Source organism: Ovis canadensis, chromosome 16 (genome assembly GCF_042477335.2).
Source record: "Ovis canadensis isolate MfBH-ARS-UI-01 breed Bighorn chromosome 16, ARS-UI_OviCan_v2, whole genome shotgun sequence".
NCBI classification, from domain to species: domain Eukaryota; kingdom Metazoa; phylum Chordata; class Mammalia; order Artiodactyla; family Bovidae; genus Ovis; species Ovis canadensis.
The window spans coordinates 22988500-23014868 of record NC_091260.1 but is presented as its reverse complement, the minus strand read 5'-3'; the positions used below and the strand labels follow the sequence as shown (position 1 = coordinate 23014868).

General features: G+C 37.5%; 1 protein-coding gene and 1 pseudogene across 1 annotated transcript in view; both read left to right on the top strand.

Annotated features, from left to right (window-relative positions):
• Positions 1-26369, top strand: part of BDP1 (BDP1 general transcription factor IIIB subunit) — a 99891-nt gene that overhangs the window by 66947 nt on the left and 6575 nt on the right. Inside the window, exons 26-39 of the mRNA XM_069556219.1 lie at positions 435-822; positions 1447-1572; positions 5794-5830; positions 6303-6398; positions 8362-8587; positions 9071-9231; positions 11411-11561; positions 11768-11948; positions 13956-14019; positions 14401-14572; positions 15293-15497; positions 20384-20423; positions 22176-22440; positions 24274-24520. Coding sequence (XP_069412320.1) covers positions 435-822; positions 1447-1572; positions 5794-5830; positions 6303-6398; positions 8362-8587; positions 9071-9231; positions 11411-11561; positions 11768-11948; positions 13956-14019; positions 14401-14572; positions 15293-15497; positions 20384-20423; positions 22176-22440; positions 24274-24520 — 2359 coding nt within the window. The remainder of the gene's footprint in view (positions 1-434; positions 823-1446; positions 1573-5793; positions 5831-6302; positions 6399-8361; positions 8588-9070; positions 9232-11410; positions 11562-11767; positions 11949-13955; positions 14020-14400; positions 14573-15292; positions 15498-20383; positions 20424-22175; positions 22441-24273; positions 24521-26369) is intronic.
• Positions 25174-25749, top strand: LOC138421847 (proline-rich protein 13 pseudogene; annotated as a pseudogene).

The window sequence follows — 26369 nt, the reverse complement described above, 5'->3', positions numbered from 1 at the left end:
CTGAGTTCTAAATAAATGTTGCTGTGATGGATTTCCTTCTTTTTTCTTTTAACCTAATCTGTTTACCTAGTAAGATAAACCATATGACTTTTTGATCTCTTATTTTATATTTATTGGCCCAATGTTCTTTATCCTTTTTTCTTCTAATAATTTCCAGTCTTATATTTCATCATCACTTAAACAACAAGGGGAAAAATGGCTCACAATTAAAAACTTACTGTGAAAAATTTGTAGCTAGATAAGATTTAACTCTTGAGTGAGAAACTAGTAACTGTAAATTCCTCTCATTCTCTTCACAGCATGTGTTGACAGAATGGGTGGTGAGCATTTTATATTAATGGCTTGAATTGAGATTTCACTTTAAAAGTTGAGATTTCATTATGATCATCCTTGTGCACGTAATGACTATGTTGCTATTTTGATTAAACATCCAGCTCCCCTCAATTGTTAAAAGAACCAGATAACTCTAAAATTGCTCTGGATCGAAGAAGAGCACTCTCTTCTGCCTCTGAGCGTGAGATAGATCATAGTAGAAGGAGAGTACGTCGCAAGGTTAAACCGAGCATCCCTAAAGGGCGTGGCTCAAAACGAAGTCGGAGTAAGACTTCTAAGAAGGAACCCAGAGCTTCCAGGTCTGTGCTGGTGACTCTTCGAGCTTCCCAGGAAGAAGATGAAGATGATGGTGAAGACTTTGAGTCTGATTACGAAGAAGAAAGCTATCATCTTGCTCCTGAAGAAGTAAACAAAGCTCCAGTGTTTGTACCTATTGGTCTCAGATCTCCCGAACCTGTTCCTGTTCAGATTGAGGAAACTATGGAAGAGGTAGTTTGACTTTGGAATCCTTGAAACTTTATCTTGTTTTTTGCTTTTGGTGGATCATTATCTCTTCTCTTAGCGATATTAGAATCTGAGGATTACTAGTATAATTTGTTTGGGGCCTAAATTAGTAGAAATAGACTTGTGTGACCGCCTGTGTTTGCTCAGCCCCTGCAGCTCAGGTCCAGCTCAAGGTAGTGAGTATAACAATACTAAGACAAATTAATTTCACTTGCAGGCAGGGACCAGCTTGTCTTATTGAGCTATGTATTCTTGTACCTATAGCCCGCTCGTTTTTAGGAAGCATTTTGTGAGTGTTGACAGACTGATGAGAGAAATTATGGGAAAGTAGGGACAAGTTGGGGGTCATGGAAAGTAAAATGCTGGGCACTAAGAAGACTAGTCCTGGATGTTTTGCTTTCTGTTCCTCAGAATCACAGACCCTTCAAAACCCTTAAATGTTTCATTTTTGCCAAGATGATGTCAATCAATAAGAATTACTGTATTTTAGGTTTTTAAATTGTGTGTGAATGTGAATTATTGCTTCAGTTTAATATTTTATTTTAGATTCATTTTGTTTTCCTGTGATGGTATGCCAAAATGATATAATGAAACCGTTCATGTTGGCAGCTTGTAATCCCCACGAATGTCACAGATGTAGGATGCATAACTGTTGTTGAACATCAACTTTCATCAAACGTGGATGTGATTCCTCAAGAAATGAGACAAGAAGAAAATTTGAATGCATTATCAGTTGTAAGCATCCATTTTATTATGTTTTACCTCTAATTCTTTGTTTACTTTCAAAAGACTCAAAGTTTATTTTGAAAGCTGTAGGTTTATCGTTAGTTCCTAATCTATATGATTGGCATTATTATTTCTAGGAGCTGAAAGTGTAAATGGTAGAAACTAGTGAATAATTTATGGATTTTATATTTCACTTGAAAAGTATAGATTTTTGTGTATGGAAATAGCTCTTAATATCTTCTTAGACTTATGTTAAAATTCTGATGCATTAAATATAAACTAAATTTCAATTATCTAAAACATACTTAGTTGCCTTTTGCTTGGCGCACTCTTGCTCACTTGCTTGGCACACTCTTGCTCACTTGCTTGGTATTTAACTTGTTTTTATAAGTGAAGTCTTATAACTTTAAAAAAAATCAGCTTTATTAAGATACAGTTGACGCACCATTCAGTTCATCCATTTAAAGTATACATTTCATTGGTTTTTAGATATTGCCACAGTCAATTTTAGAACGTTTTTGTCACCTCAAAAAGAAGTCTTGTGCTCATTGATAGTTGCTCCTCATTTCCTTCCAACCTTCCCTAGATCTAGGTGACCAGTGACCTGCTTTTTATCTCTATAGATTCTCATTCTGGACATAAACACACAGTATGGTCTTTATTCATTCATCTGATCATGGACATATAGATTGTTTCCATTTTTTGGCTATTATAAATAATGCTGCTATGACCATTCGCATCCAAGTTTCTGTATGGACATATGTTTTCGTTTCTCTTGGGTACATTCATGGAAATATAATTGCTGTATCATATGGTAACTAGAAGACTGTTTTCCAAGTTACTGCATCACTTTATATTCCCACCAGTGATATATGAGAATTCCAGTTTCTTCACATCCTGACTTTTTTATTTTACTTTTTGGATCTAACTGTCCTAGTAGTAGGTGTGAAATGATACCTCATTATGGTTTTGATTTGTATTCCCTAATGATGAATGATGTTGAGCATCTTTTCATGTGCTTTTATTGGACATTTTTGTATCTTCTTTGGAGAAAATGTCTGTTTGGAATCTTTGCCTATTTAAAATTTATTTTGGTCCATTTGCCGTTTTTTTTTGAGCTGTAAGAATTTTTTTATATTCTTGATATAAGTTCCTAATTGTATATATGGTTCTCAAATGTTTTATCTCATTCTGTGGGTTGTTTTTTATATCCTTGACAGTGTTTTAGAGTACTTGGAGTTCCATTTATCTGTTTTTGTTGTCTCATGCTTTTACTGTCATATCTAAGAATCCTTTCCCAAAGCTAAGGTCTTAAAGATTTACTCCTGTTTTACATTTAAGTCTTTAATCCATTTTGAGTTGTTTTTTCTTTTGGCTATGCCATGTGGCTTGCAGGATCTTAGTTCCTTGACCAGAGCTTGAATGCGGGTCCCCAGCAGTAGAAGCACCAAGTACTAACCACTGGATTGCCAGGGAGTTTCCTCATTTTGAGTTAACTTTTATATGGTGTGAGAGTAGAGTCCCAGTTCATTCTTTTGCATATGACTGTCTAATGGTTGCATCATTTCTTTGAAAAAACTGTTCTTTTCCCATTGAAGTTTTTTATTTTTGTCAAAAATTAGTTGGCTGCAGATATGTGGACTCTCAATTCTATTCCATGGATTTATTTGTCTGCCTTAATGCTGGAGAGGCTGTATTGTTTTTTGTTGCTCTGTAATAAGTTTGGGAATTTAAAATAGGATGACTCACAGTTTTTTTCTGTTTCTAGGATTGTTTTGTCTATTGTGGGTCTGTTGGAATTCCACATGAAGTTTAAAATCAACTTATCAGTTTCTATAAACTTGTCAGTTGAGATTCTGATTGGGATTGCATTGAATTTGTAGATCAGTTGGAGGAATAGGTATTGCCTTCATAACAATGTTGTCTTTCAGTCAATGGACATGGAATATATTCCCATTTACTTAGCCCTTCTTTGATTTCTTTTGACAGTGTTTTGTAGTTTTCAGAGTATGAGCTTTGTGCTTCCTTCATTTGCAAGTATATTTTTATTTTTCATGCTATCGTGAATGGAATTGTTTTCTTTAGTTTCAGCTTTGGCTTGTTTATTGCAAATTTATAGGACTGCATTTGATTTTTGTATATTGATCTTGTATCCTGCAACTTTGCCCAACTCATTTATTCTTAACAGTTTTTTAGTGGGGTCCTTAGCATTTTCTATATACAAGATCATGGCATATATGAATAGAGGTAATTTTACTTCTGCCTTTCTGTATTACTTTTGTAGGGCTACTGTAACAAAGTACTATGATCTGAGTGGCTTATTCTGTCATAGTTCTAGAGGCTAGAATTCTAAAATCAAGGTGCCGCTGGTGATGGCAGTCATTCCTTGGCTTGTGGCAACACAATCCAGCCCTGCCTCCATTGCCCATGATGTTGTTCTCCCTGTTTGTGTGCCTGCTTTTCTTATGAGGACAGCAGTCTGACTGGATTAGGGCTAACCCTAACCCACTATAACGTCATCTTCACTTGATTATATGTAGGAAGACCCTGTTTCAAAATAAGGTCACATTCACAGTACTGGGGGTTAAGACTTCAACGTGTCTTTCTAGGGGATATAATTCACTTTATCACACATTGCAGTCTGGATGTCATATTTCTTTTCTTGCTATAATTACCATGTCTAGAATTCCAGTACAGTGTTGAATATAGGAAGGGAAAAGCATCCAGTCTTTCACCATTAAGTTTGATGTTAGCTGTGGATTTTTCATAGGTGCCCTTTTCCAAATTGAAAAGTTCCATTCTGTTCCTACTTTGTGTTGAGTGTTTTATCATGAAAGACTGTTGGAATTTGTCATATGCTCTTTCTGCACCTCTTGAGATGATCATGTAATTGTTGTCTTTTATTGTATTGATATGATGTAACTCATTGATTTGAATATTGGATGTTAAACCAAAAAATTGCATCCCTGGGATAAATTCTTCTTAGTCATGGCATATAATTTTTTTATGTTGTTGGATTCAATTTGCTAGTATTTTATGGAGGATTTTTTTTCGGTCCATATTCATAATAGATACTAATCTATTATCTATGATAATCTGGTACCAAATTTTTGTGATATCAGGAACTGAAAGCCCTCCAGCTGTGGCCTGCAGGGAGAAGGGTCCCAGTTTTCTTGGCTGCAGCAGTCTGAGGTAGAGTTTCTGCCTTACTGAGCTGAAGGGAGGGAGAGAACAGTCTTAGTTCAAATACCACGGACTTTCACCTTTGTTACTGAATTTTCAACAATTTTTCAAACATATGCGCATCTTATGCCCTTAAGATCTAGAGGCTTTAAATGGTGGCTCTTTAATAAATGTTGCCAGTTTCACTGGGGAGAGGGCCAGCAGAGCTCCTCGTGTTGTCATGCCGGGCATAGATCCTGTAACTACTTCTCTTTTTTCTCTTTAAAAATGAACTTTTAATACATTATGTGTTTATTTAAATAATCACTTGGTGTACTTTGGCTGTGCTGGGCCTTCGTTGCTGTGCTGGCTTTCTCTAGCTGCGGGGAGCGGGGCTACTCTCTCGTTGCGGTGTGCGGACTCCTTATTTTGGTGGCTTCCCTTGTTGCAGAGTAGGGGCTCCAGGACACATGGGCTTCAGTGGTTGCAGAAGGCGGTCTCAGTAGCTGTGGCTCCCAGGCTCTGGAGCACAGGCGCAGTAGTTGCAGAGCATGGGCTTAGTTGTTCACGGCCTGTGGGGTCTTCCTGTATCAGGGATTGAATCCAAGTCTCCTGCGTTGGCAGATTGATTCTTTACCACTGAGCCATCAGAGAAGCCCCTATACATTCTTAATTTGTTAATTCTTTTTAAAGTTTGAAGCCAACTAGTAGTGTAAAGAATTCATGATATTCTTCAGACCTTGGTTTCCATTGGGTCAAAACTAGTGGCAGGTATGACTGAAGTTGAAGGATTATGAAAGTGAATAAGAAAGGCAGATGCTTGTTACATATGACTACAGTTAAAATTTGCATAGAAGGAAAAGGTAAAAGAAGGAGCAAGAGTTGAAAATATTTGACTGTTAAACTACATTTCTGTTGTTTGTGAAATGTTATAAATAATTATAAATTTCTACTCCATTGTAGCCAAAGGCACTGAAAGACCTGTAAATGTAGTGCTTTTTGATATACAGAACATGTATTTGGGAAAATACATAAGATATTGTTAATACTTTTCTTTTGCTGTTTTAGGAAATGACCATAGGTGAACATTCCCAAGCTGAAACAGGTAACTGTTAATAAGGAAACTGCTAAAAATTCTTGGTTAACCCCAACAAGCACAGTGATTTAGCAGTGGTGATAGTAAATGAGTCAGCTTGCTAAAAAGTTGAAGGAGAAGGTTTAGCAGGTGAACATATTATCTCTAGGAGAAGCTTGGATTCTTGGAATGCTGCTTTAGAGAGTGATTAACTGTTTAATAAAGAAGAATGTATTTTCTCTGATAATGCACAGATGTGAATATTTCCTTTGAAGGTATTGAGTTATTTAATGGGAAGGAGGCACTTCAGTGGGTTAAAGTCAACAGTTGTTACTTTCTTTATTTGTAGTATATAAACTGAATGAAACACTACCCTAGTAAGGGGTTAGTGGTATGGAAACTTGTTAATAGAGGATAAACACCTGTACTGAAATTCTTTTCTAAGCAAACAAATGTAATTTTCCAGATTCATTCTTCTATTAATGTTGGTTTGGTTTTTCAGAAAGTACCAACGATGGGAGCACTGAAGCTGCCATAACCCTACTGACTATGGGAGATCTGGTGTTGCAGTCAGAGATTAGCCCAGAACAGAGTGATGGTAAGAATAAAATTGAAGTCCTAACAAAAGAAGAAACCTTTAAAATCCATTGTTTAAGAGATTATACTCATATTTGAATATTAAGTGACTATCTGCCTTTATATATTTGAAGTTAGTGTCACTTTATTATTTTTCTAGAAAAGGTAATATGTATGTATATGATCCCTGGGTTGGGAAGCTCCCCTGGAGGAGGACATGGCAGTCCGTTCCAGTATTTTTGCCTGGAGAATCCCCATGGACAGAGGAGCCTGGCAGGCTACAGTCCATGGAGTCGCAAAGAGTCAGACACAACTGAGCGATTAAACACACACAAGCACACACACACATGTATTGATCCATCCTACGTACTTGGCCCTCCAAATGTAGTGGCCTCTATTTTCACATAGTGCACTGGGTTTACTAAGGAAATAGGTATTCATGAGTCCTCTACCTTTATCATGAGTATCATTGGTCAGCTAAGTTCATTGATCACTGATCTCTCTGTGCACATTTCTTTGGCAGAGGAGCTGCTGCTTTAGATAGACTTCTCAATTACATGACAGTCAAATACAGTGTGAAGGATAGTAGCAGTCATTGAGATTATTTAGACTATTATGTTAGTCTAAATATGTGTCAGCCAAGACTTTTAGTATTGTATTTTAGCCTGTGGTCTTTACTATCGAAGTACCTTCTACTGTGTGTGTGGGTGTGTGGGTGTGTGTGCGCGCGTGCGTGTGCACTTGAGCGCTCAGTCATGTGCAACTCTTTGCGACCCCGTGGACTGTAGCCCACTAGGCTCCTCTGTCCATGGAATTTTCCAGGGAAGAATACTGGAGTAGGTAGCCATTTCCTACTTTCCAGGAATCTAACCTGCATCTCTTGGATTGACAGGTGGATTCTTTTCCCGTGTGCCCCCTGGGAAGCCTACCTTCTACTTTAAGTATATAAACTGGATAATTATGTTAATTATGCTGCTGTTCGGAGAAGGCAATGGCACCCCACTCCAGTACTCTTGCCTGGAAAATGCCATGGACGGAGGAGCCTGGTGGGCTGCAGTCCATGGGGTCGCTGAGAGTCGGACACGACTGAGCGACTTGACTTTCACTTTTTACTTTCATGCATTGGAGAAGGAAATGGCAACCCACTCCAGTGTTCTTGCCTGGAGAATCCCAGGGATGGGGGAGCCTGGTGGGCTGCCATCTATGGGGTCGCACAGAGTCGGACACGACTGAAGCGACTTAGCAGCAGTATGCTGCTGTTAATTATTTTAACTGCTGACAGGTAACCTGCCATTGAAGTGTCAGCCTTCTAGGCCCATAACTGTGTAATTATCAGGGAAGTCTCTTGATTTGTGTTCCCTGTAGGACCCCTTTTTCAGTGGGAAAGTATTGCATTGCAACCTGTCACAAATGTCTAGCACATAAAATACTGGTTTTAAAAAATCATAAATGAAGATAATCCTGTCTTGAAATTCATCTGAGGTTATATAGTTACTGAAAGTAACAAAAAGATTTATTTATAATAACAAAGTTTCAGTCTATAAGAATTATTAAACTTAGAACATGTCAAATTGCTAGCATGAGATATGAGGTCATAAATTTAAACTTTAGAACCAGAAAGAGCATATTTTTGAAAATAATATAGATATTTAGTTTCTCAAATGTGTTTTACCCATTTTATCATTCCTTCGGTCCTTTCCTTAATGCATTTAATAAATCTTTAACACATTGTTTACTCAAGAAAAAAACCATTAGGGACTTCCTTGGTGGTCCAGTGATTAAAACTGTGCCTCCACTGCAGGGGATGCAGATTTAGTCCCTGGTTAGGGAACTAAGATCCAACACATTGTGCAGTGTGGCGGTGGCCGCACTCCCCCCCACACAAAAAAAATTTAATGAAAGAATTTGGCAGTTGCCGCATGTTGAAGGATTTATTTGGACATCTATTTGTGTCAATTTTAATTTTCTGTTTTTTCCTGTAATAGGAATATGTATACTTCCTGATGCTCATTCAGTCGATCAAAGCCATATTCCTTTTAGCCCAGATAATGTAAATCTCAAAATTGTTCATGAATGTCAAGAACCTTCTTCACCTGGCCATAATACATCTCCATCAGTAGAACAAAACAAGATTGTATTGGATGTGGATAAACAGAATACTAAAGAAGAAATTGGTTTGACAGAAGTAAAGGAAAACACTACATCATCCAGGTTTATTTTGCTTTATTAAACTATTACTGTTTTTTGAGCTTTATAAAATAAATTACAGTGTTCAATTGATAACTATATATAAACCAACCATCAACTTGGCTAATACCTTTGAGTAATAATTAATTAAATGTAAAGTGGGCAGTGCTAGTTTTTTACCCTTTAAAAGTAAGGATTAGCTGATTTTGATTTTAGTTTAATGGTTTACATATTAAAATTAACCACAGTGCATGTTTCAAGCTTTTAAGAAACAGTGCTATGTAAATATCGTCCCCGTTTTACAGAACTGGTCCAGATTCTCTTCTTTTCTCAAAGCTTTTAGATATTTCTACCATGTAATAATTTTAGCATTAAGAAATAAATACCCTAGATGATGTAGCTCCTGAGAAGGTGGCATTTAACTGTACCAGTGCTGGATAGAGGGAATCAAGGTGAGAGAGAGACTTTTTCCACAGTTGATCAGTTTCTCTTCTCACCTGTTTCTAGGACTACAACTTCTGAAGTGACCAATAATGTGAGAAAAAGAAGTAGATTTGCCAAGCCCAAGCCAGATCTTAAGAAGATGTTAGGGACCAAGAGATTTGGTGCTCATCAGAAAGTTCCTAGTTTGTTTGTAACTAAAGGAGAAGAAGTGGAAATTCAAAGAGGTAAACTTCACTGTTCCCTTAAAAGTTACAAAATACTTTGTCACAAGAAATTTTATTGTCATTTCAAATGGGATATTCAGTTGTTGCAATTATTTTAACTGTTAAAAAGTTAAAACATACAGAAAGTAGAATGAGCTATAAAATACCCATAAATCCACCAACTAGTTTCAGTAATTATTATCCTTTCACTATATTTACTTGACCAAACTTTCTCTTTGTGTATATGTATGTATATATATTTCTCTCCGTCTTGTTTATATGTCAGTACTCAAGCATACATCTCTTAGGCATACATGCATGTAGCAGAAAACAGGACAGTACCCAAAAGGGAAAAATTTTTAAAACTTCCTCCTTTCTTGGTTCCCAGTCCCCTAATCCCATTTCCAGTGTCGGTTTTTACTATAGACTTCTAGGAGTGTTTCATCCACATGAGCATCTAAATAAGGGTATATGTATATACACACATACACGCATATATGTACACACATGTATATTCCTTTCAGCAAGAACAAAAATATATGCATATCATATCTACTGTCCAACATTTCTTGAAGGTGGCGGTTTTGTTGAGATAACCCACATACCATAGAATTCACCATTTAAAGTGTACAGTTTGGGAATGCCCTGGCAGTCCAGGGGTTAGGACTGCATGCTTCCACTGCAGGGGCATGGGTTCAGTCCCTGGTTAGGGAATTAAAATCCCACAAGCTGCGCTGTGTGTACAATCCCCCCCCGCCCCCGGACAAAAAAAAAGTACAGTTCAGTGGTTAGTATATTCACCTTTTGGATTTTGTAAATAATGCTGCTAAAACATTCATTTATGTTTTTGTGTAGACTTGTGTTTTTATTTCTCTTGGGTTTATGCCTACAAGTGGAATTGTTGGGTCATGTGGTAATTCTGTGTTTAATCTTTTGAGATACAGCCAAACTGTTTCAAATACAGCTACACCATTTTATATTTCTGCCAGCATTCAGTGAGGGTATCGATTTCTTTGCATCCACCCAAACCTTTGTTACTATTTGTCTCTGAGTATAGCTATCTTAGTGGGTGTGAAGTCCTATCTTGGTGGTTTTGATTTGCATTTTATTTCCCTTTTTGACTAGTGATGTTGAGTATCTTTTTATGTGCTTGTTTGCATATCTTCTTTAGAGAAACGTCTCCCAAGATCCATGCTCATTTTAGAATTGAGTTGTTTTTCATTATTGAGTTCTTTATGTTAGTGCATTCCATTTTTAAAGATTAAAAAAAATTATTTAAATTTTAATTTTTAATTATTTAAATTTTAAATAGTGAAAAAAATCTTTCCATATGATTGCATAGTGCTCTTGTTCCATTTTTTCAATTTCATTTATTCAGTTTTTTCAATGGCCTCACTATATTGTGACTTACATGTTGAACCCTAGTCCCACTTCCTTTTCCATCTGCCCTTCCTGCCAAGGTGCCAACCCCTTAGGGTACTAGTGGGAGCAGGAAAAGTAGTGGTAGGCTGTCTAGATTGTATTCAGTCTTCTCCGTATGTAGAGGATCTGAATATTTAGCATCATTTTTCCCCTGTTCTGGGGTTCCTGGTTTCTGATATTTCCTTTGAGCCAGCAGTGCCTGTGATTTAGTTAGTAAATTCATTTCTTTGGCTTGAGCAGTACCCAGAAGATCTCTCAGTGTACAGGGTCCAGTTGCCTCTTTATACAGACGTCATTGTCTTCCTGTTTGTGACATTATTCTTTACAGATCAGCTCCCTCCGCAACACTTCCCCTAGGGTGGATAGCCAGACTTCATGAGTACCCACTCTAAACCTCTGTGTGTGTTTTTGATTATACTGCTGTTATAATAAAGTAGAAATATAGTTGTTGGTGAGGGACAGGGAAGCCTGGCGTGCTGCAGTCCATGGGGTCTCAAAGAGTTGGACATGACTGAACAACTGAACTGAACTAATAATGGTTGTGGCTGCCAGGAGTGAAATAGGTGTAATGCAGATTCATTAATTGTCTCATTTACGATAAAAAGTGTAACTGGCCCAGACCACCTTTCTGCCATGTGAAAAAGCTTGCTTTTGGATTAGGAGAAGTTTGAAAGAACCACTGTATAGTAATCTTTGAAAAAAGAATGTATTTCTAATGTGGAGATTTTAACTTTACTATTTTGTAAAGTGTATGTTTTAAATGTGTTTTTTATTTAAGAAACTGAGAAAAATGCTTCTCAAGAAACAGAATTAGAAGATAAAAACCTCGGGTCGGTTACGGCAACAGAGAGTACAGAGCAGAGCAAAGTGGCATCTGCACATGGTGTTGAAGAGACCAGTATTTCACAGGAAGCTCACCTAACTGAGAGGTAAGAGAGGAAAGATGTTCTGGGATTTGCTTCATATTCTGGGTCACCTTTGACCATAAGCGTAGCTGTAAAAATTTGTTCTATTGCATTTAATATGTCTTAAAAGTTGGAAAACCATTAAATGAGGTGACCCTTGACATACCAGCTCTAAATATTATTCTGTGGCCGTCTCCTTGATTTCAGATATATACTAACCTGTCTTTCAGAGGTGAAGATCAAGAAGGGAGATCTGAAGAAGTTCCGATATCATCAGTTGCTCCCGCTGTCTCTTCTGAGTCAGGGCCCCACACAGGCTGTCTGGGCATGGGTCTTGGTGAGAGTTCTGTTGAAGAGCCTCTGGGAAAGGACTTTAACGGAGATCCTGTGCTCACACTAAATGTGCCAGAGGTAAAAGGATGTAAAATATGGCAGGGAGTGGCTAGCTAGTTCTCATTTACACACGGCAAACTTCACCCTTTTTGGTGTATAATTTCACAAATTTTGATAAACATATATACATTATATAACTGATCCATAAACAATTCCATCACTTTCAAAATTTTCCAGTGTCCTTGTTTAGTCACTCCTCCTCTCCACCCCCAGCTTCTGACAGCGACTGATCTTTTCTTCTTTCCCTATAACTTTGCTTTTGTGAGAATGTATGTGGTAGAATTTTTGCTGAGTGTGTTTTTAGTCTCTGGAACATAGAGACAAAATAACCAATGGCTAGCTTTCTGTACAAGTTTTAAAAAAGGAAGTGTTTTGTACAGCGAGAACTCTTGCTTCAAGTTCCTGTAGTTATTCTAATGTGCATCCAGCCCGGAGCAAATCCTTGATCTGGAAGAAAAGTATGAATTAGGTAGGTGAAGGGAGAGGAACATGGACGAAGAACGAGTGTGACAGGGCATGACATGCTCCGGGACTGTATGAATAGTTGTGAGTGGGATATAAGTGAAAAAAGTGCTTAGAGATGAAGTTAGGCAGCCTGGGGACATAGCATAAAAGGAGTTTTTATGGCTTGCTAAGGAGTTTGGGTTATATCCAAAGTTACTGAATTTTCCCCTACTGCCCAATTTTTTTAATTTTTACTTTTTATTTGGAAATAATTTCTAGTTTAGAGAACAGTTGCCAGAATCTGACGTAGAAATCTGTTAACACTTTGCCTTACTTGCATGCATTCCTGGCTGTAAACATCACTTTCTCTGTGTTGCTGTCCGTCTTGGTAGATACTTAAAACTAAACCATTTGAAAGTAAGCTGTAGACATGAGCCTTCACCCCTAAATACTCCACAGTTTCTATAGGACCAGGGACGTTTCCTTACAGAGAAATGATAGTACTGTTATCACACACGGTTCCGGTCAAGCCTTTCATGTTGCATTTAGCTGTCATTTCTTCTTACTCTTATAATCTAGAGTTGTCCTCCTGCTCTTTTTCCTCTTTTGTGTACTTGACCTTTTAGAAGAGTCCAAGCTAGTTTGCAGTCTGGATTTCTTTTATTGCTTTCTCATTATAGATTCAAGTTATGTGTCTTTTGGCAAGAGTTACTATATGGGTGATCTTTTTCTCTTTGGTGTTACAGTCCGTGGGGTTTCTAAGAGTCGGACACGACTGAACGACTGAACTGAACTGATCATATCAGGGGACACATAATGTCAGTTTATCCCATTATTGGTGATACTAATTGATCTCTGGGGTAGAATGGTACCCACCAGATTTTTCTGTTATAATAGCACCTTTTCCATTTAGTAATTTAGTTTGCATTAATGATTCTTGCCTGAATCAATTAACTGACATTGTTGGTTGCAAAATGAAAGTTTTAAGATCTTAAGCATATGGGGAGGGAGGTGGGAGGGGGGTCCAGGATGGGGAACACGTGTACACCCGTGGCAGATTCATGTTGATGTATGGCAAAACCAATACAGTATTGTAAAGTAAAATAAAGTAAAAATTAAAAAAAAAAAATCTTAAGCAGTGGAGAATTATAATTGTAACTTTATTTTAGAGAAAACAGTGTTTACAATTTTGTGGAAAACAGATTGGATGGAGCCATGCTGGAGGCAAAGAGACCAGTTTGCTTCCATATACATGTCACCTCCTAATGGTGCGGTGGCTGCTGAGGTGGGGATAGAGAGAAGGTTGAGGGGTTTGTGTCTCCCTTTTCTATCACTTCAAAAATCATTTCATATTCTACACATCCTTAGCAATTTATTCATAATTCCTTTGTATATATATGTATATTTATTTAAATGAATCAACATTTTATTGGTACATCTGAAAGTTTAAAAACACCTGAAAAATTCTCTGCTTAGTTTAGCCAAGTTGTTGAGTTTTGAAACAATAACTGTTCACATTGTCAGGAAATCTTTTTAAAATTTAGATTTGGTTAACCTTACTCTTTTAATTTTTTATGGCAGTGTATACCAACTAGTATTCCAGAAGTCCAGCAAGAGAATGTGAACGATCTTCAAGACATAACAGGTATGACAATCTGCTTCAGTGGTATTATAGGACTTAATAGTATGTTTACTTACTCCCCATTTGACTATAGAAAAAAAAAAGCAGTTTCGTTGGTCTATGACGGCCTTAAATTTTTTTTTAAAAGACACTTGAAATATTTTGTATATAAGCTTTGTTATTCAGAATTATAAATCTTATAAAAAAGGAATTGTAAATCTTCTCAGTAGAGAATCATCTTTATCCTTTATGAAATTACTTTTTCTTTATTTCTTGAGGGGTATAATTTAGTTTTTTTATTCTTTGGAATAAACTGTCATGAGACATTTTAGAAATGAAATAAATTAGTGATTTTCTGTCATTTCACAGTTCAGCTTTTCATTTCTAACTTTTAAACTTTGATAGTCAATCTAGTTAATGTACATCAGGATGGTGAGGATGAACAAACTTTCATCTTAACTCTGGTGGAAATCCCAGAAGAATATGCTGATAGCACTATGCAGTTAATGCCAAATCCTTTACTGCCGGCGCCCATATTGGTCAAATCAATGAATACAAAAGAAAGAGAAGACACGAGGTAATGAATCATCTGACCTGTTTTTGCTAGGAGGAAGGGGTGCTTTATGAATTGAATAAAATTGATTGAACAAGCCATTCACCAACCTTATTTGTAATTGTGATGGAGATCTCATTTAATAATTATGTGATAAGTTAGAGAAAAATTACTATTTTATAGCTGATAAAGTTGCCATTTAAATGTATAATACTACTTTGTTGTTATTTTAAGTATTTTGAAAGCTGAAAAAATTAGCAATGTGGATCATAAAATATCATTTGTTGAAGATGTGGCTACATTGTATACATTTTAATTCTGAAATAAATATACATTCACAGAAATTTACAAAAATAGTACAAAGAGGATGCACTTTAAAATATTTGTGATACTCATTTTCTTTGCTGTAAAATTCTTAAGTTGTATTTTAATAGTCATTGGTTAAGATGCTTAACTGTGTATCAAGTAACATCTGAAATTGAAGCCTTTCCTATTAGGAAGAAATATTTTAGACTAAAATTAAACTTTAATGACAAAACATTTTTATGCCTCAGATTTAATTCAGTATTATGGAATTTAAGTTGTGAGCTCTTAAGTATGAATGGAGCTGAAAACTAACATTTTTGTGACTGTGGCCATGTATATATTAGTTATTTAGAAGTTTCTTTGGTAGTTTTCTTGAGAGTAGCTCAGCCTTTAACATCATTAAGTAATTAATTTACTGTGTGTTTATTTTCTATGCAGTATCAGTTTTCCAGGAACTTCCATAGGTCAAGATGACATGTGTTTATCTAATTCTGAAAGAGATGATTCAGAAAAGTCTGCTGCTAATTTGAATCTTGTATCTAGGAAGAGATATCATTGTAGCGTTGATGAAAGTGACCATGTCCCTCCTGCCAAAAAAACTTCACTCACTTCAATAGATGATTGTCAAAAATATACCTCTGAGGTAAGATGGAAGGAATCATTAAACAAGTGAGATCCCATATCAATGGACCTATTTCTGTTCTTCCCTTAGACTCTTTGTATAAACATAGTTCTAATAGTTTCTACCACAAATAATCCAGATAAAACTGGTTTTGGAGTTTTACTTTCTACTAGTTCTAGGTGGAAATTGTTGGATGTTACTCAGGAAACCCATTCCCAGTTCATTGTCGTTGGCTATAGATAAGACTGAGAGCATCATACGGATGTGGGTTTTGGCTGTACCAGTTAAAAGCTCTGGGATCTCAGGAATGATACTGAATGAGGTCTCTATTGTGTAAGATGGTAATAGTGATATCATTGCGTGTGTGCGCACGCGTGCTCAGTCATGTCCGACTCTCTGCAACCCCTTGGACTATAGTCCGCCAGGGTCCTCTGTCCATGGGATTTTCTAGGCAAGAATACTGTAGTGGGTTTCCATTTCCTTCTCAAGGATATCTTCCCGTCCCGGGGATCAAACCCACGACTCTTGAATTCCTGAATTGGCAGGCAGATTCTTTACTACTAGCGCCACCTGGGAATATCATCACTACCATTATCATCATGCTTAAAGCTTCCCATTGCTCTTAGGAATAAAACCAGAACCTCTAAGGCCCTGTTTGTTCATGTGGTTGTTTTCTGTGTCTAATCTCATCTTGTGCTGGGCTCTGCCTTACTGTGGCCATTTTTTAGTTTCTTGAGTACACCATATTTCTTCATGTTCCAGGGCATTTCTTTTGCTCTCTCTTCTGTTTGAAATGTTTCTTTACAAAATACACAGACTTCTTGAGCTCAGTCATAAACCTCAGGGATGCCTGACAGTACTGTGCAGATTCAGTTACTGGCCTCTGTGTTGTAGGTTTGTTAAGCATCCTGTCCGTTTTGTTTCTGGTTCTCATCATAGGATACTACACTATGGAAAGATTAGAATCTATATTCTCACAAGGATGGTTGAAGACCAGTAGTCCTTAGGTTATAGCAGACAACAGAAGTGGTATATTTTTCTATATCTAATAGTTTAAAAAAATGGTATTCCAGAATAATTTTTAATTTCTCTTAGTATGTATAAAGTTGAACATTTTTCATATACTTAGGGCTTCCCTTGTGGCTCAGCTGGTAAAAAATTTGCCTGCAATGCAGACCTGGGTTCGATCCCTGTGTTGGGAAGATCCCCTGGAGCAGGGAAAGGTTACCCACTCCAGTATTCTGGCCTGGAGAATTCCATGGACTGTATAGTCCGTGGGGTTGCAAAGAGTCAGACACAGCTGAGAGACTTTCACTTCATATGCTTAAGATCCAGTTTTATTTCCTTTCCTGTGACATGACTGTATTCTTTACCCTATTTTTCAACTTGGTTTGTTGATCTTTATCTTATAAATTTAGAGGAACTGTCTATTTTGAATATTTGTGATATGAGTTGCAAATTTTTTTTTCTTAGGTTGCTGTCTTCTTTTCTTGGCTGTGCTGGGTCTTCGTTGCAGTAAGGGGGCTTTTTCTAATTGCAGCTTGCATAGGGCTTCTCTAGTTGTGGTGTGCAGGCTGAGTTGCCCTGCACGTGAGGGTCCCTGTGGGGTCTTAGTTCCCTGACCAGGGTTCGAATCTTCAGCCCCTGCCACTGGAAGGCAGATTCTTAACCACTGGACCACCAGGGAAGTTCCTTCAGGTTGTTGTCTTTTAATTCTGCTTTTTGTGATTTTCTTCTGGAGACTTGTTTGCTTAACTTTTTATTGTGACAGTCTTGAAACATTTAAAAAGGTAGTTGTTGTCCAGTTGCTAAGTCATGTCCTGCTCTTTGTGACCCCATGGACTGCAGCACGCCAGGCTTCCCTGTCCCTCACTATCTCCCAGAGTTTGCTCAGACTCGTTTCCATTGAGTTGGTGATGCCATCCAACCATCTCATCCTCTGTCATCCCCTTCTCCTTTTGCCTTCAGTCTTTCCCAGCATCAGTGTCTTTTACAATGAGTCAGCTATTCACATCAGGTGGCCAGAGTACTGGAGCTCCAGCTTCAGCATCAGTCCTTCCAATGAATGTTCAGAGTTGATTTTCTTTGGGATTGACTGGTTTGATCTCCTTGCAGTCCAAGGGACTCTCAAGAGTCTTCTCCGGCACCGACAGGTCGAAGGCATCAATTCTTCGGTGCTTAGCCTTTGTATCCCTATGTATCTGTCATCCAGTTTCAACATTTTATTAGCATTCTATGCAGACATTGTTTCACTTTATTTTAAAAGTATATTTAATGACATGGAAAAAAGATCATAGCATATCATTATATGCAAAATTATGCCACCAGTTAATAATATTCCTTTTAACAAATGGCAGGCTTCCCAGGTGGCTCAGTGGTAAAGAACCTGCCTGCCAATGCAGGAGACACGAGAGACTTGGGTTCTGTTCCTGGGTCGGCAAGATCCCCTGGAGAAGGAAATGGCAACCCATTCTAGTATTCTTGCCTGGAAAATTCCACGAACAGAGAGGAGCCTGGCAGGTTATAGTCTGTGTAGTCGCAGAGAGTCAGACATGACTGACCATAGCACACATGTTAAAAAATGATAGCTGTACTTTGGAGTGACTAAATCTTAAAAAAAGGATGTACAGTGTCTGTTGGGCCTATTTAAGAGTTTTATTTTCTAAAAAGTTGGTTATAATTTTGAATTCTAGAATTGTATACACATTGCACTTAGATATACAAATGATTTTTATTTTTCTGTAATCGGATTTATTAGCCTTTTGGGCTATTCCCTGATGATCCAATGGTTAAAACTTGGCATTGTCACTGCTAGGACCCAGGTTCAATCCTTGGTAGGGGAACTGAAATCCTGCAAGCTCAAAAATTTTTTTCTTTTAATTAGTCTTTTTATGTATGTCTGTGGAGATTATGTTATACACTGAAAGTGTACCTTGAAATTAATATAAATTCTTCTAATTAATATCATTGATTTGTTTAGAATTTATTTTGGTTTTAAGAACAGAGGAACCAACTTAATTTTCCCCAGATACCTATCTGTTTGTCCCAGCATCATTTATTGAAGAATTCATCTTTTCTCCACTGATTTAAAATTCCACTTTTGGGGGCTTCCCTGGTGGTCTGATGATTAAAACTGCATGCTTCCAAAAAAAACCCAAAAACTGCATGCTTCCATCGCAGGGGGCATTGGTTCAGTACCTGGTTGGGGAAATTAGATCCTGTGTGCTGTACTTCGAGACCAAAAAATAAAATAAAGGTGTAGTTTTTGAGAAAAAAAAACATTAAAAATTAAATAAAATTCCCATAAATATTTGGGTATATTCCTAAATTTTCTTTCTTCTGCATTGATTTACCTATTTGTTCTGGGGTCAGTTTCACACTGTAGCTTTTCAGTGCTTTAATATCTTAAAGGGACAGTCTGTTCTCCTCCCTGACCCCCAGTACAATTTTCTTCATTTTCCAAGATCTCCCTAGTTGCTTATTATGTTTTAAAGTTTATATTAATTTTAGCATGTGCTTATCTGGAGCTTAAAAAAAAAAACAACCCTGTTGGTACTTGTGTTAGGATCGTACTACCTTGACGGATTAACACAGAGAAGACTGACATCATAAATGTGATGCTGAATGTACCTATCCAGAAACACTGTGTGTCTTTCCATTTCTTTAAGATTTCTTTTGTGTCTGTCTCTTAATGCTGTTTTAGGTTCTTCTTCATAAAAATCTGGTTTATTTCTTACTGGGCTATATCTAAGAATTTTATCTTTTTTGTTTTTGTTACTATTATCATTAAGTTCTTTTAATTTAGAATGCTTTACAGAATTCCCCTCATTGTGTGTAATATTTTTTCAGTTGGTTCTCTAGAGTTTTCTAAGTAAACAGTTATATCATCTGCAAATATAATTTTAATTCTTCTCTTCTACTTTTTACACCTTGAATTTCTTTCTTTTTCTAATTATATTGGCTAATATAACTTTTTAAAAAATCAGAAAACAGCTCTGATATTAGACATCTTTTTCTCACTCCTGACTTCAATGGGAATATATCCAGTGTTTATGAAATGGGAGCCGGCTTTTGGACTGCAGTAGTTAATATTTTATGTTGTTAACAAAATACCTGTCTATTCAATTTTACATGGTTTTTTTTTTCCAAGAATGAATACTATTTCATACTTTTCCTGCAAATAGAGAGATGATGCTATTTTTCTCTTCAGATCGGTTGATTTGTATTAATGTTTTAAAATACTGAATCATCTTTACATTCCTGAAACAAACTTTTTGGCTGTGCCAAACAGATTATGCAATGTTGGTCCTCCAACCAGGGATTGAACCCATACCCTAGGCAGTGAAAATGTGAAGTCCTAACAGCTCGACTGCCAGGGAATTCCCAAACTTTGTTTGATTATGATGTTTTAGTCTTTTGAAGCACTGCTAAATTATGCTGGTAATACTTCATTTGATGTTTTTGCACTGATGTAAAACTGCTTAGTTGGATCAGTATTACACTTGCTATGTAAAAGGCATTTGGAAGCTTTTCCTCTTCTGTTATGCTACAGAATACTTTAAATAGTAGCTGCAGTGTTTGATAGAAGCATCTATCATAATGTTTTCATAATGTTTGATAGAAATCCTGTGAAACATGTCTGACCCTAGTGTTTTGTAGGAGATAACCGATTTTCTTTACTTAAGAAAGAACGAAGGAGGACTTCCCTGGTAGTCTAGGGGTTAAGACTCTGTACTTGCACTGCAGGAGGTGATGGTTCATTCCCTGGTCCAGAAAGTTCTACATGCCTTGCAGTGGCAGCCAAAAAAGTAAAAAACAAACAAAAAAAATTGAATTGTTTTTTAAAGGAAGGAAATAAAATCAAATTTGACAACTATAATATTTTTTTATAAATTTTCTTGAAACAGGTGTGTTCAAAGGAATTAAAAAATGTTTTGGAGGAAACAGGTGAGTGAAATGATTGCATTTTGCTTAGTACCCTTCATAACTGTTGTTTAAATTTGGGATAGAAGATGAGTCTTGCTCATTTTTCTCCAAGAATCAAGCCTTTATTATTAGAGGATGTTTTGTTTTGTTTTCTTTTCTTTTTGGTCCCTTCTGAGATCTTAGGTTTAGCACTTTGATAGCCCTAAAAGCTACTTTCATCCTATACTTAATAAAAAAAAACCATATAATTCCAGGATTTCCTGTAAAAGCTCAACAGTTACATTTAAGGAATTAGAAAGCTGTGTGTAAGGCAGTTTTTATAGGTCCTTAGTTAGCTTTAACCTTTTTTGTGTTTAATTACTTTTTATTGAAGTATAGTTGATTTACAGTGTTGTGTTACTTTCTGTTATACAGCAGATTGAATCTGTTATGCGTATACATATATCCACTTTTAGATCTTATTCCCATATAGGCCATTACAGAGTACTGAGTAGTATTGCCTGTGCTGTACAGTAGGTTCTTATTCGTTATCTAGTTTTACGTATAGTAGTATCTATATGTCAGTCCCAGTCTCCCAAGTTATCCCGCCCCCCATTCCTCCTTGGTAAGCATAAGTTTGTTTTCTACATCTGTGACTCTTATTTCTGTTTTGTAAATAGGTACATTTGTAGATTCCTCGTATAAGTGATACCATGTGATATTTGTCTTTCTGTGTCTGACTTACTTCACTCAGTATGACATCCCTTGGTCCATCCATTTTGTGGCATTATTTCATTCCTTTTAATGGCAGAGTAATATTCCATTAACTATAGGTACCATATCTTTGTCCATTCCTCCATTGATGGACATTTAGGTTGCTTCCATTTCCTGGCTATTGTAAATAATGCTGCAGTGAACATTGGGGTACACATATCTTTTCAAATTACAGTTTTCTTTGGATATATGTCCAGAAGTGGGATTGCTAAATCATATGGTATCTCTATATTTTGTTTTTTAAGGAACCTCCATACTGTTCTCCATAGTGGCTGTACCAGTTTGCATTCCTACCAACAGTGTAGGAGGTTTCCCTTGTCTCCACACCCTCTCCAACTTTTATTGTGTGTAGATTTTGTGAGTGGTGACGGCCATTCTGATCTTAGCTTTACCCTTTAATTAGAAAGTGATACTTTTTCATTTTGCTAGTTCAAGAAATATTTATGGAGAAAGCTTTTCTAAGTCAAAATATTGATATATTGGTATAACTATTTTATATCTGAGCATAGAAGCTGTCCCACAGCTTTTATCCATTATAATATGCCTGAGACTCCCCTGGTGGTTGGGAATCTGCCTGCCAGTACAGAGGACACGGGTTCGATCCCTGGTCTAGGAGGACCCCACATGCTGAAGGGCCACTAAGCCTGCATCACAACTGCTGAAATACAGGCACTCTGGAGCTTGCATGTGACATCTGCTAAGTCCAAGTGCCCTAGAGCTTGTGCTCTGCATTGAGAGGCCACCGCAGTGAGAAACCTGTGTACTGCAAGTAGATAGTAGCCCCTGCTTGCCACAACTAGAGAAAGCCTGCACGCAGCAACAAAGACCCAGCACAGTTAAAACTAAAATAAATAAAATTTTAAAAAATTCCTAATAGTCCAAGCAACTTGACTAATTTTTAATTGAACTTACCAAAGTAGGTTCACGATAGAATAATCATAGGTTTTCTTCTTCAGATATTGCAGTATAATTGAATATTAATTTCAGCATATGTGCTTACCATTTTTTTCTTTTTTGAAGGGGAGTCTTACAAGGGACAGGATATCTTCCCTACCTCAGGAAACATACAGACAATTTCAGAACCTCAGAAAGAGCAACTTGAACCAACTTCTCAGAGTATCAGATCTGGATCTCTTGATAAAATAACAGATACACAAGAAAAGGATGCATCTCAGTTACCTCAGGATGAGATGATGGTGTCTGATAAGGAAGAAAGAACTTGTGCTGCTTCTGAGTCTGAACAAATGGGCAGCATCACATCGTCTTCGAAACCCCCCCTAACCAGGTATTATGACAAAGTCTTTAATGTTTCTTTTCTGTGCACATTTTGTTCTCAGTGGATAAATTAAACCTATATGGAATAGGTATAACATGGATAAAGACTAAGTCCAATACTAAGGATGGTGTTTTGTGAACATACCCCTCTGTCATTAATATAAAGGGAACAGGTGTCATCAAAGGAAATACAGTTAATGCCAGACCCTTTCAGAGCACATTCCATATGACAAGAGCTTAACTTTAAGGTCAGGGCGTCCCTCATAGCTCAGTCGGTAGAGAATCTGCCTGCAATGCAGGAGACCCAGGTTTGGTTCCTGGGTTGTGAAGATTCTCTGGAGAAGTACATGGGAACCCATCCCAGTATTCTTGCCTGGATAATCCCATGGACAGAGGCGCCTGGCAGGCCACAGTCCATGGGGTTGCGAGAGTTGGACACGACTTAGCAACTAAATGACGACGACGGACTTTCAGTCCTGAAACTTTGACTTTTAGATAGAAAATCTTTAGAATTTAGGATTGCACATTTTCTTTTTCAGATTGTTCATGGTTATTATTTTGATAATTATTTATTCTACCACACTGTAGCTCCCAGTACAGATGTGGATGGTGTGAGACATAGGCCTGACATCAGAAGTAGTCTGGAAGTTGTTTTATTGAACTCCCAGATAATGTGTGCATTTCTCTCTCTTGTGGCATACCAAAGAGGTCAGCTCTGGCTTTCTCCCTGTAAGAGTGAGTGTGAAATTTAAGCCCAAACTAGCTTCTCCCACATTATGTCCTCATACTAGAAGCAAGTCTGCTGGGTTATAGACATCTATTGGTTTAGCAGCAGCATTCAAATCATTAATGTGGTGTTGCTGAATTGAAGAGGGGCGGATATGTACCAGTCTCCACTAAAGGAAAGTGGGAGGAAGCTTGAAAATATGCTTGAAAATAAGCTTGAAATAAGCTTGAAAATAAGCTTTCAAATATGCTTGAAAAAGCATATTTAACAAATCTGTTCTTTTTGTTATATAAACTACATCTTTTCTGGAATTAGGAATGTGCTTAAAATAGAATGAAGGCAACATCTTGGGAGTTTGGGTTAAACCAGTTGAGAAGCAGTGTTTTAGAACAAGGGTTCTATAGAACATTACATATTACATTGTGATTATATAATCGTATATATATATAAACAAATAAGCATGCTCTGTTCCAGTAAGCTTAGTTATAGAATCAGTTGGTGGACTGCGTTTGGCATGTGTATCATGGCTTGCTGACCCCTACTCAAAATGTGGTCCTGGGGCCAACAGCAGGAGCATCATTTGAGAACTTAATGGAAATGCAGAACTCAGGCCCCATTCCTCATCAGCTCAGTCAGAAGCCTCATTTTAATAAGCTCCCCAGGCAATTTGTACGCACTTTTAAGCTTGATAAGTACGACTCTAGAGAAAGCTTTGACTTTCGTCACAAGTATTTGGCGTGGCATAGTGATATTCGATACCTAGTGGTATCAGTACTTAGAAGATGTGCCGCTCATGTGGTATCCCACGTACCAGTTTAGCATTCATGGGAAGAAGTTGCTATTAAGAATGTGTCTTCCTGGACTTCCCTGGCATCCAATGTAGGGAGCGTGAGTTTGATCCCTGGTGCAGAAACTAAGATCCCAATGGCTGGGCAGCAGGGCAAGAAAAAAAAGTTTAATTATACAGGTATTGATGTTGTCCTATAAAATTTTGTGCATTCCTGCTTTTAGTTTCTTTACTATAATAATCTGCCTATGAAAAATTTAGTGACTATAAAAAAAAAAAGAATGTGTCTTTCTGGAAATTCTTGAATATCTTTACATTTGCATTTCTAGACCTGGCAGAAGACCCCTGGGATTTTTGTCTTTACTATGTTCAAAGAATAGCTTGGACTCTGATGAACCTACACAGGTTCATAGTAAGAAACGCCTAAAACCTGTTATACCTGTATCAAGACAAAATTTGAAAAGATGTAATCTGCCTAGTGTAAGCCAGAAAAAAACTCGAGAGTCCTCTGATGTTCCATCTCCAAGTGTTGTTGACAATACTCAACATACGAATAATGCTAGTTCAGCAACTCAGGTATGTGATAACTGTTCTTTGTTTATTTGTATAGAATGGATTGGTTATCAGGCTCAACTAGGAAAGACATGGTAATTGCTCTCTTCATCTGGATGTCAGAAATTATTGCATAGCAACTCTAATTCATTTCCTGGTTATCCTACCCTACTTATTAGAAGAAGATAAGGTGCTGAATTAGAAAGTTACAGCTAGTTTAGTACAGAGCCATTGAACTAACCATAAATGAACACTTAATTGCCAGTCCTTTACTGCAAAGATCCTTCTGACCTTTTTGCTCCTTTTGTGGAAGCAAAACAAAGCAGTGCTTGCATTTTATTTCCTTTAGGAAAAACGTCCTGACACCTACAGGAATTCAAGGAATGATAAAATTAGAATTTGCTTGCATGTTTCATTTCTGTGCATTCTAAAGCTGTCATAGCAAGTACTAGGGCAGAAAAATCTGGGAACTTATATCAAAGACTTTGGAAGAATATTGGAGTGACTTATCTCAACAAAGAAAAGGCTGGTGACTATTATTGGCTAGCATGGAGCCTCAAGTAAAGAGTATTTTTGTAAAGAACATTTTTAACATTTTAAAAGTATTTTCTGTTATTTCCTACAATTATATTCCGAGACCAGAATTTTATGAGTCTTTATTATTGTTGGCAAATTACTTTGGAGAGGGTGTAAGGGTGACCGGACGTCTGGATACCCCAGTCCTCTTCTTTCTCCATTCCTGGGCTGAAGGAAACATCTGAACATGTGGAATCCCAATGCCGGACCATATCCACACCCGCCTAACGCTGGGTATCCTGGAGGTTGCAATCCTGCCCATCCACCACTTGCCAACCCTCCCTTTCCTCCAGGCCCTTTTCCCACTCCCCCAGGAGCACCCCAGGGGAATCCAGCCTTTCCCCCTGGTGGGCCCTGTCATCCTGTGCCACAGCCAGGATATCCAGGATGCCAGCCCTCAGGTCCCTACCCTCCTCCATACCCACCACCTGGCCCTGGCATGTGTCCTGTGAATCCATTGGTTCCTGGTATAGTAGGACCAGGAATAGCGATTGACAAGAAGGTGCACAAGAAAATGAAGAAAGCTCATAAAAAGAAGCAGAAACACCATAAGCATGGCAAGCATTCCTCCTCCTCCTCCTCTTCCAGCAGTGACTCTGACTGAATGCAGGGCCTGGACCCTTCCCTCAAGTCTCTCCAGTTCAGCTCTCCCATCAAGCTTCAGATGCCATCTTGTACTGGGGGAAATTAACTCTTGCTACCCCTTCCCCCCAACCCCTGCAATCTAAGCCTCATTCTGCTGTTCAGCATTAACTAGCTAGGACAAATCAGAAAAGAATTGCCACGGGCTAACAAAGGCCATTTTCTCACTGCTTGAATAGAACTTTTAGCTGATGAGTTTGACAGAACTGGTTTTTGAAGATGGTAAGATTTGAGCTAAAATACTAAAGACAAGTCTAAGATCTGTAAAATGTGATTTTTTTTTTTTTACTTTCTTTTGTAATACTTATGATTGAGGAGATGCTGTGGACATTGAGTTATGGAAATGAAAAACGACCTGTACCTTTCTTATAATTGTAGCATGCTTGGGTGATTCAGTGGCAAATAAACATTTCCCAGCAGGCCTCTTATTGATGGCGCTCACTGCAAGGCTGATGGCAGGTCGAGTCCATTTGGTTGATGAGCTCTGACTGCCATTTTGAAAAGTAATCTCTGTTCTCTCACTCAGTATGCTGTCTCAGGCCCTTCTCTCACTCTCCAACTCTCAGTCCAAATAAAGCTGTTTCTCCTGGTTAAAAAAAAAAAAATTACTTTGGAGAATAGTAATTACCAAGTGTCACCGTGCCAGTTTGGTCCA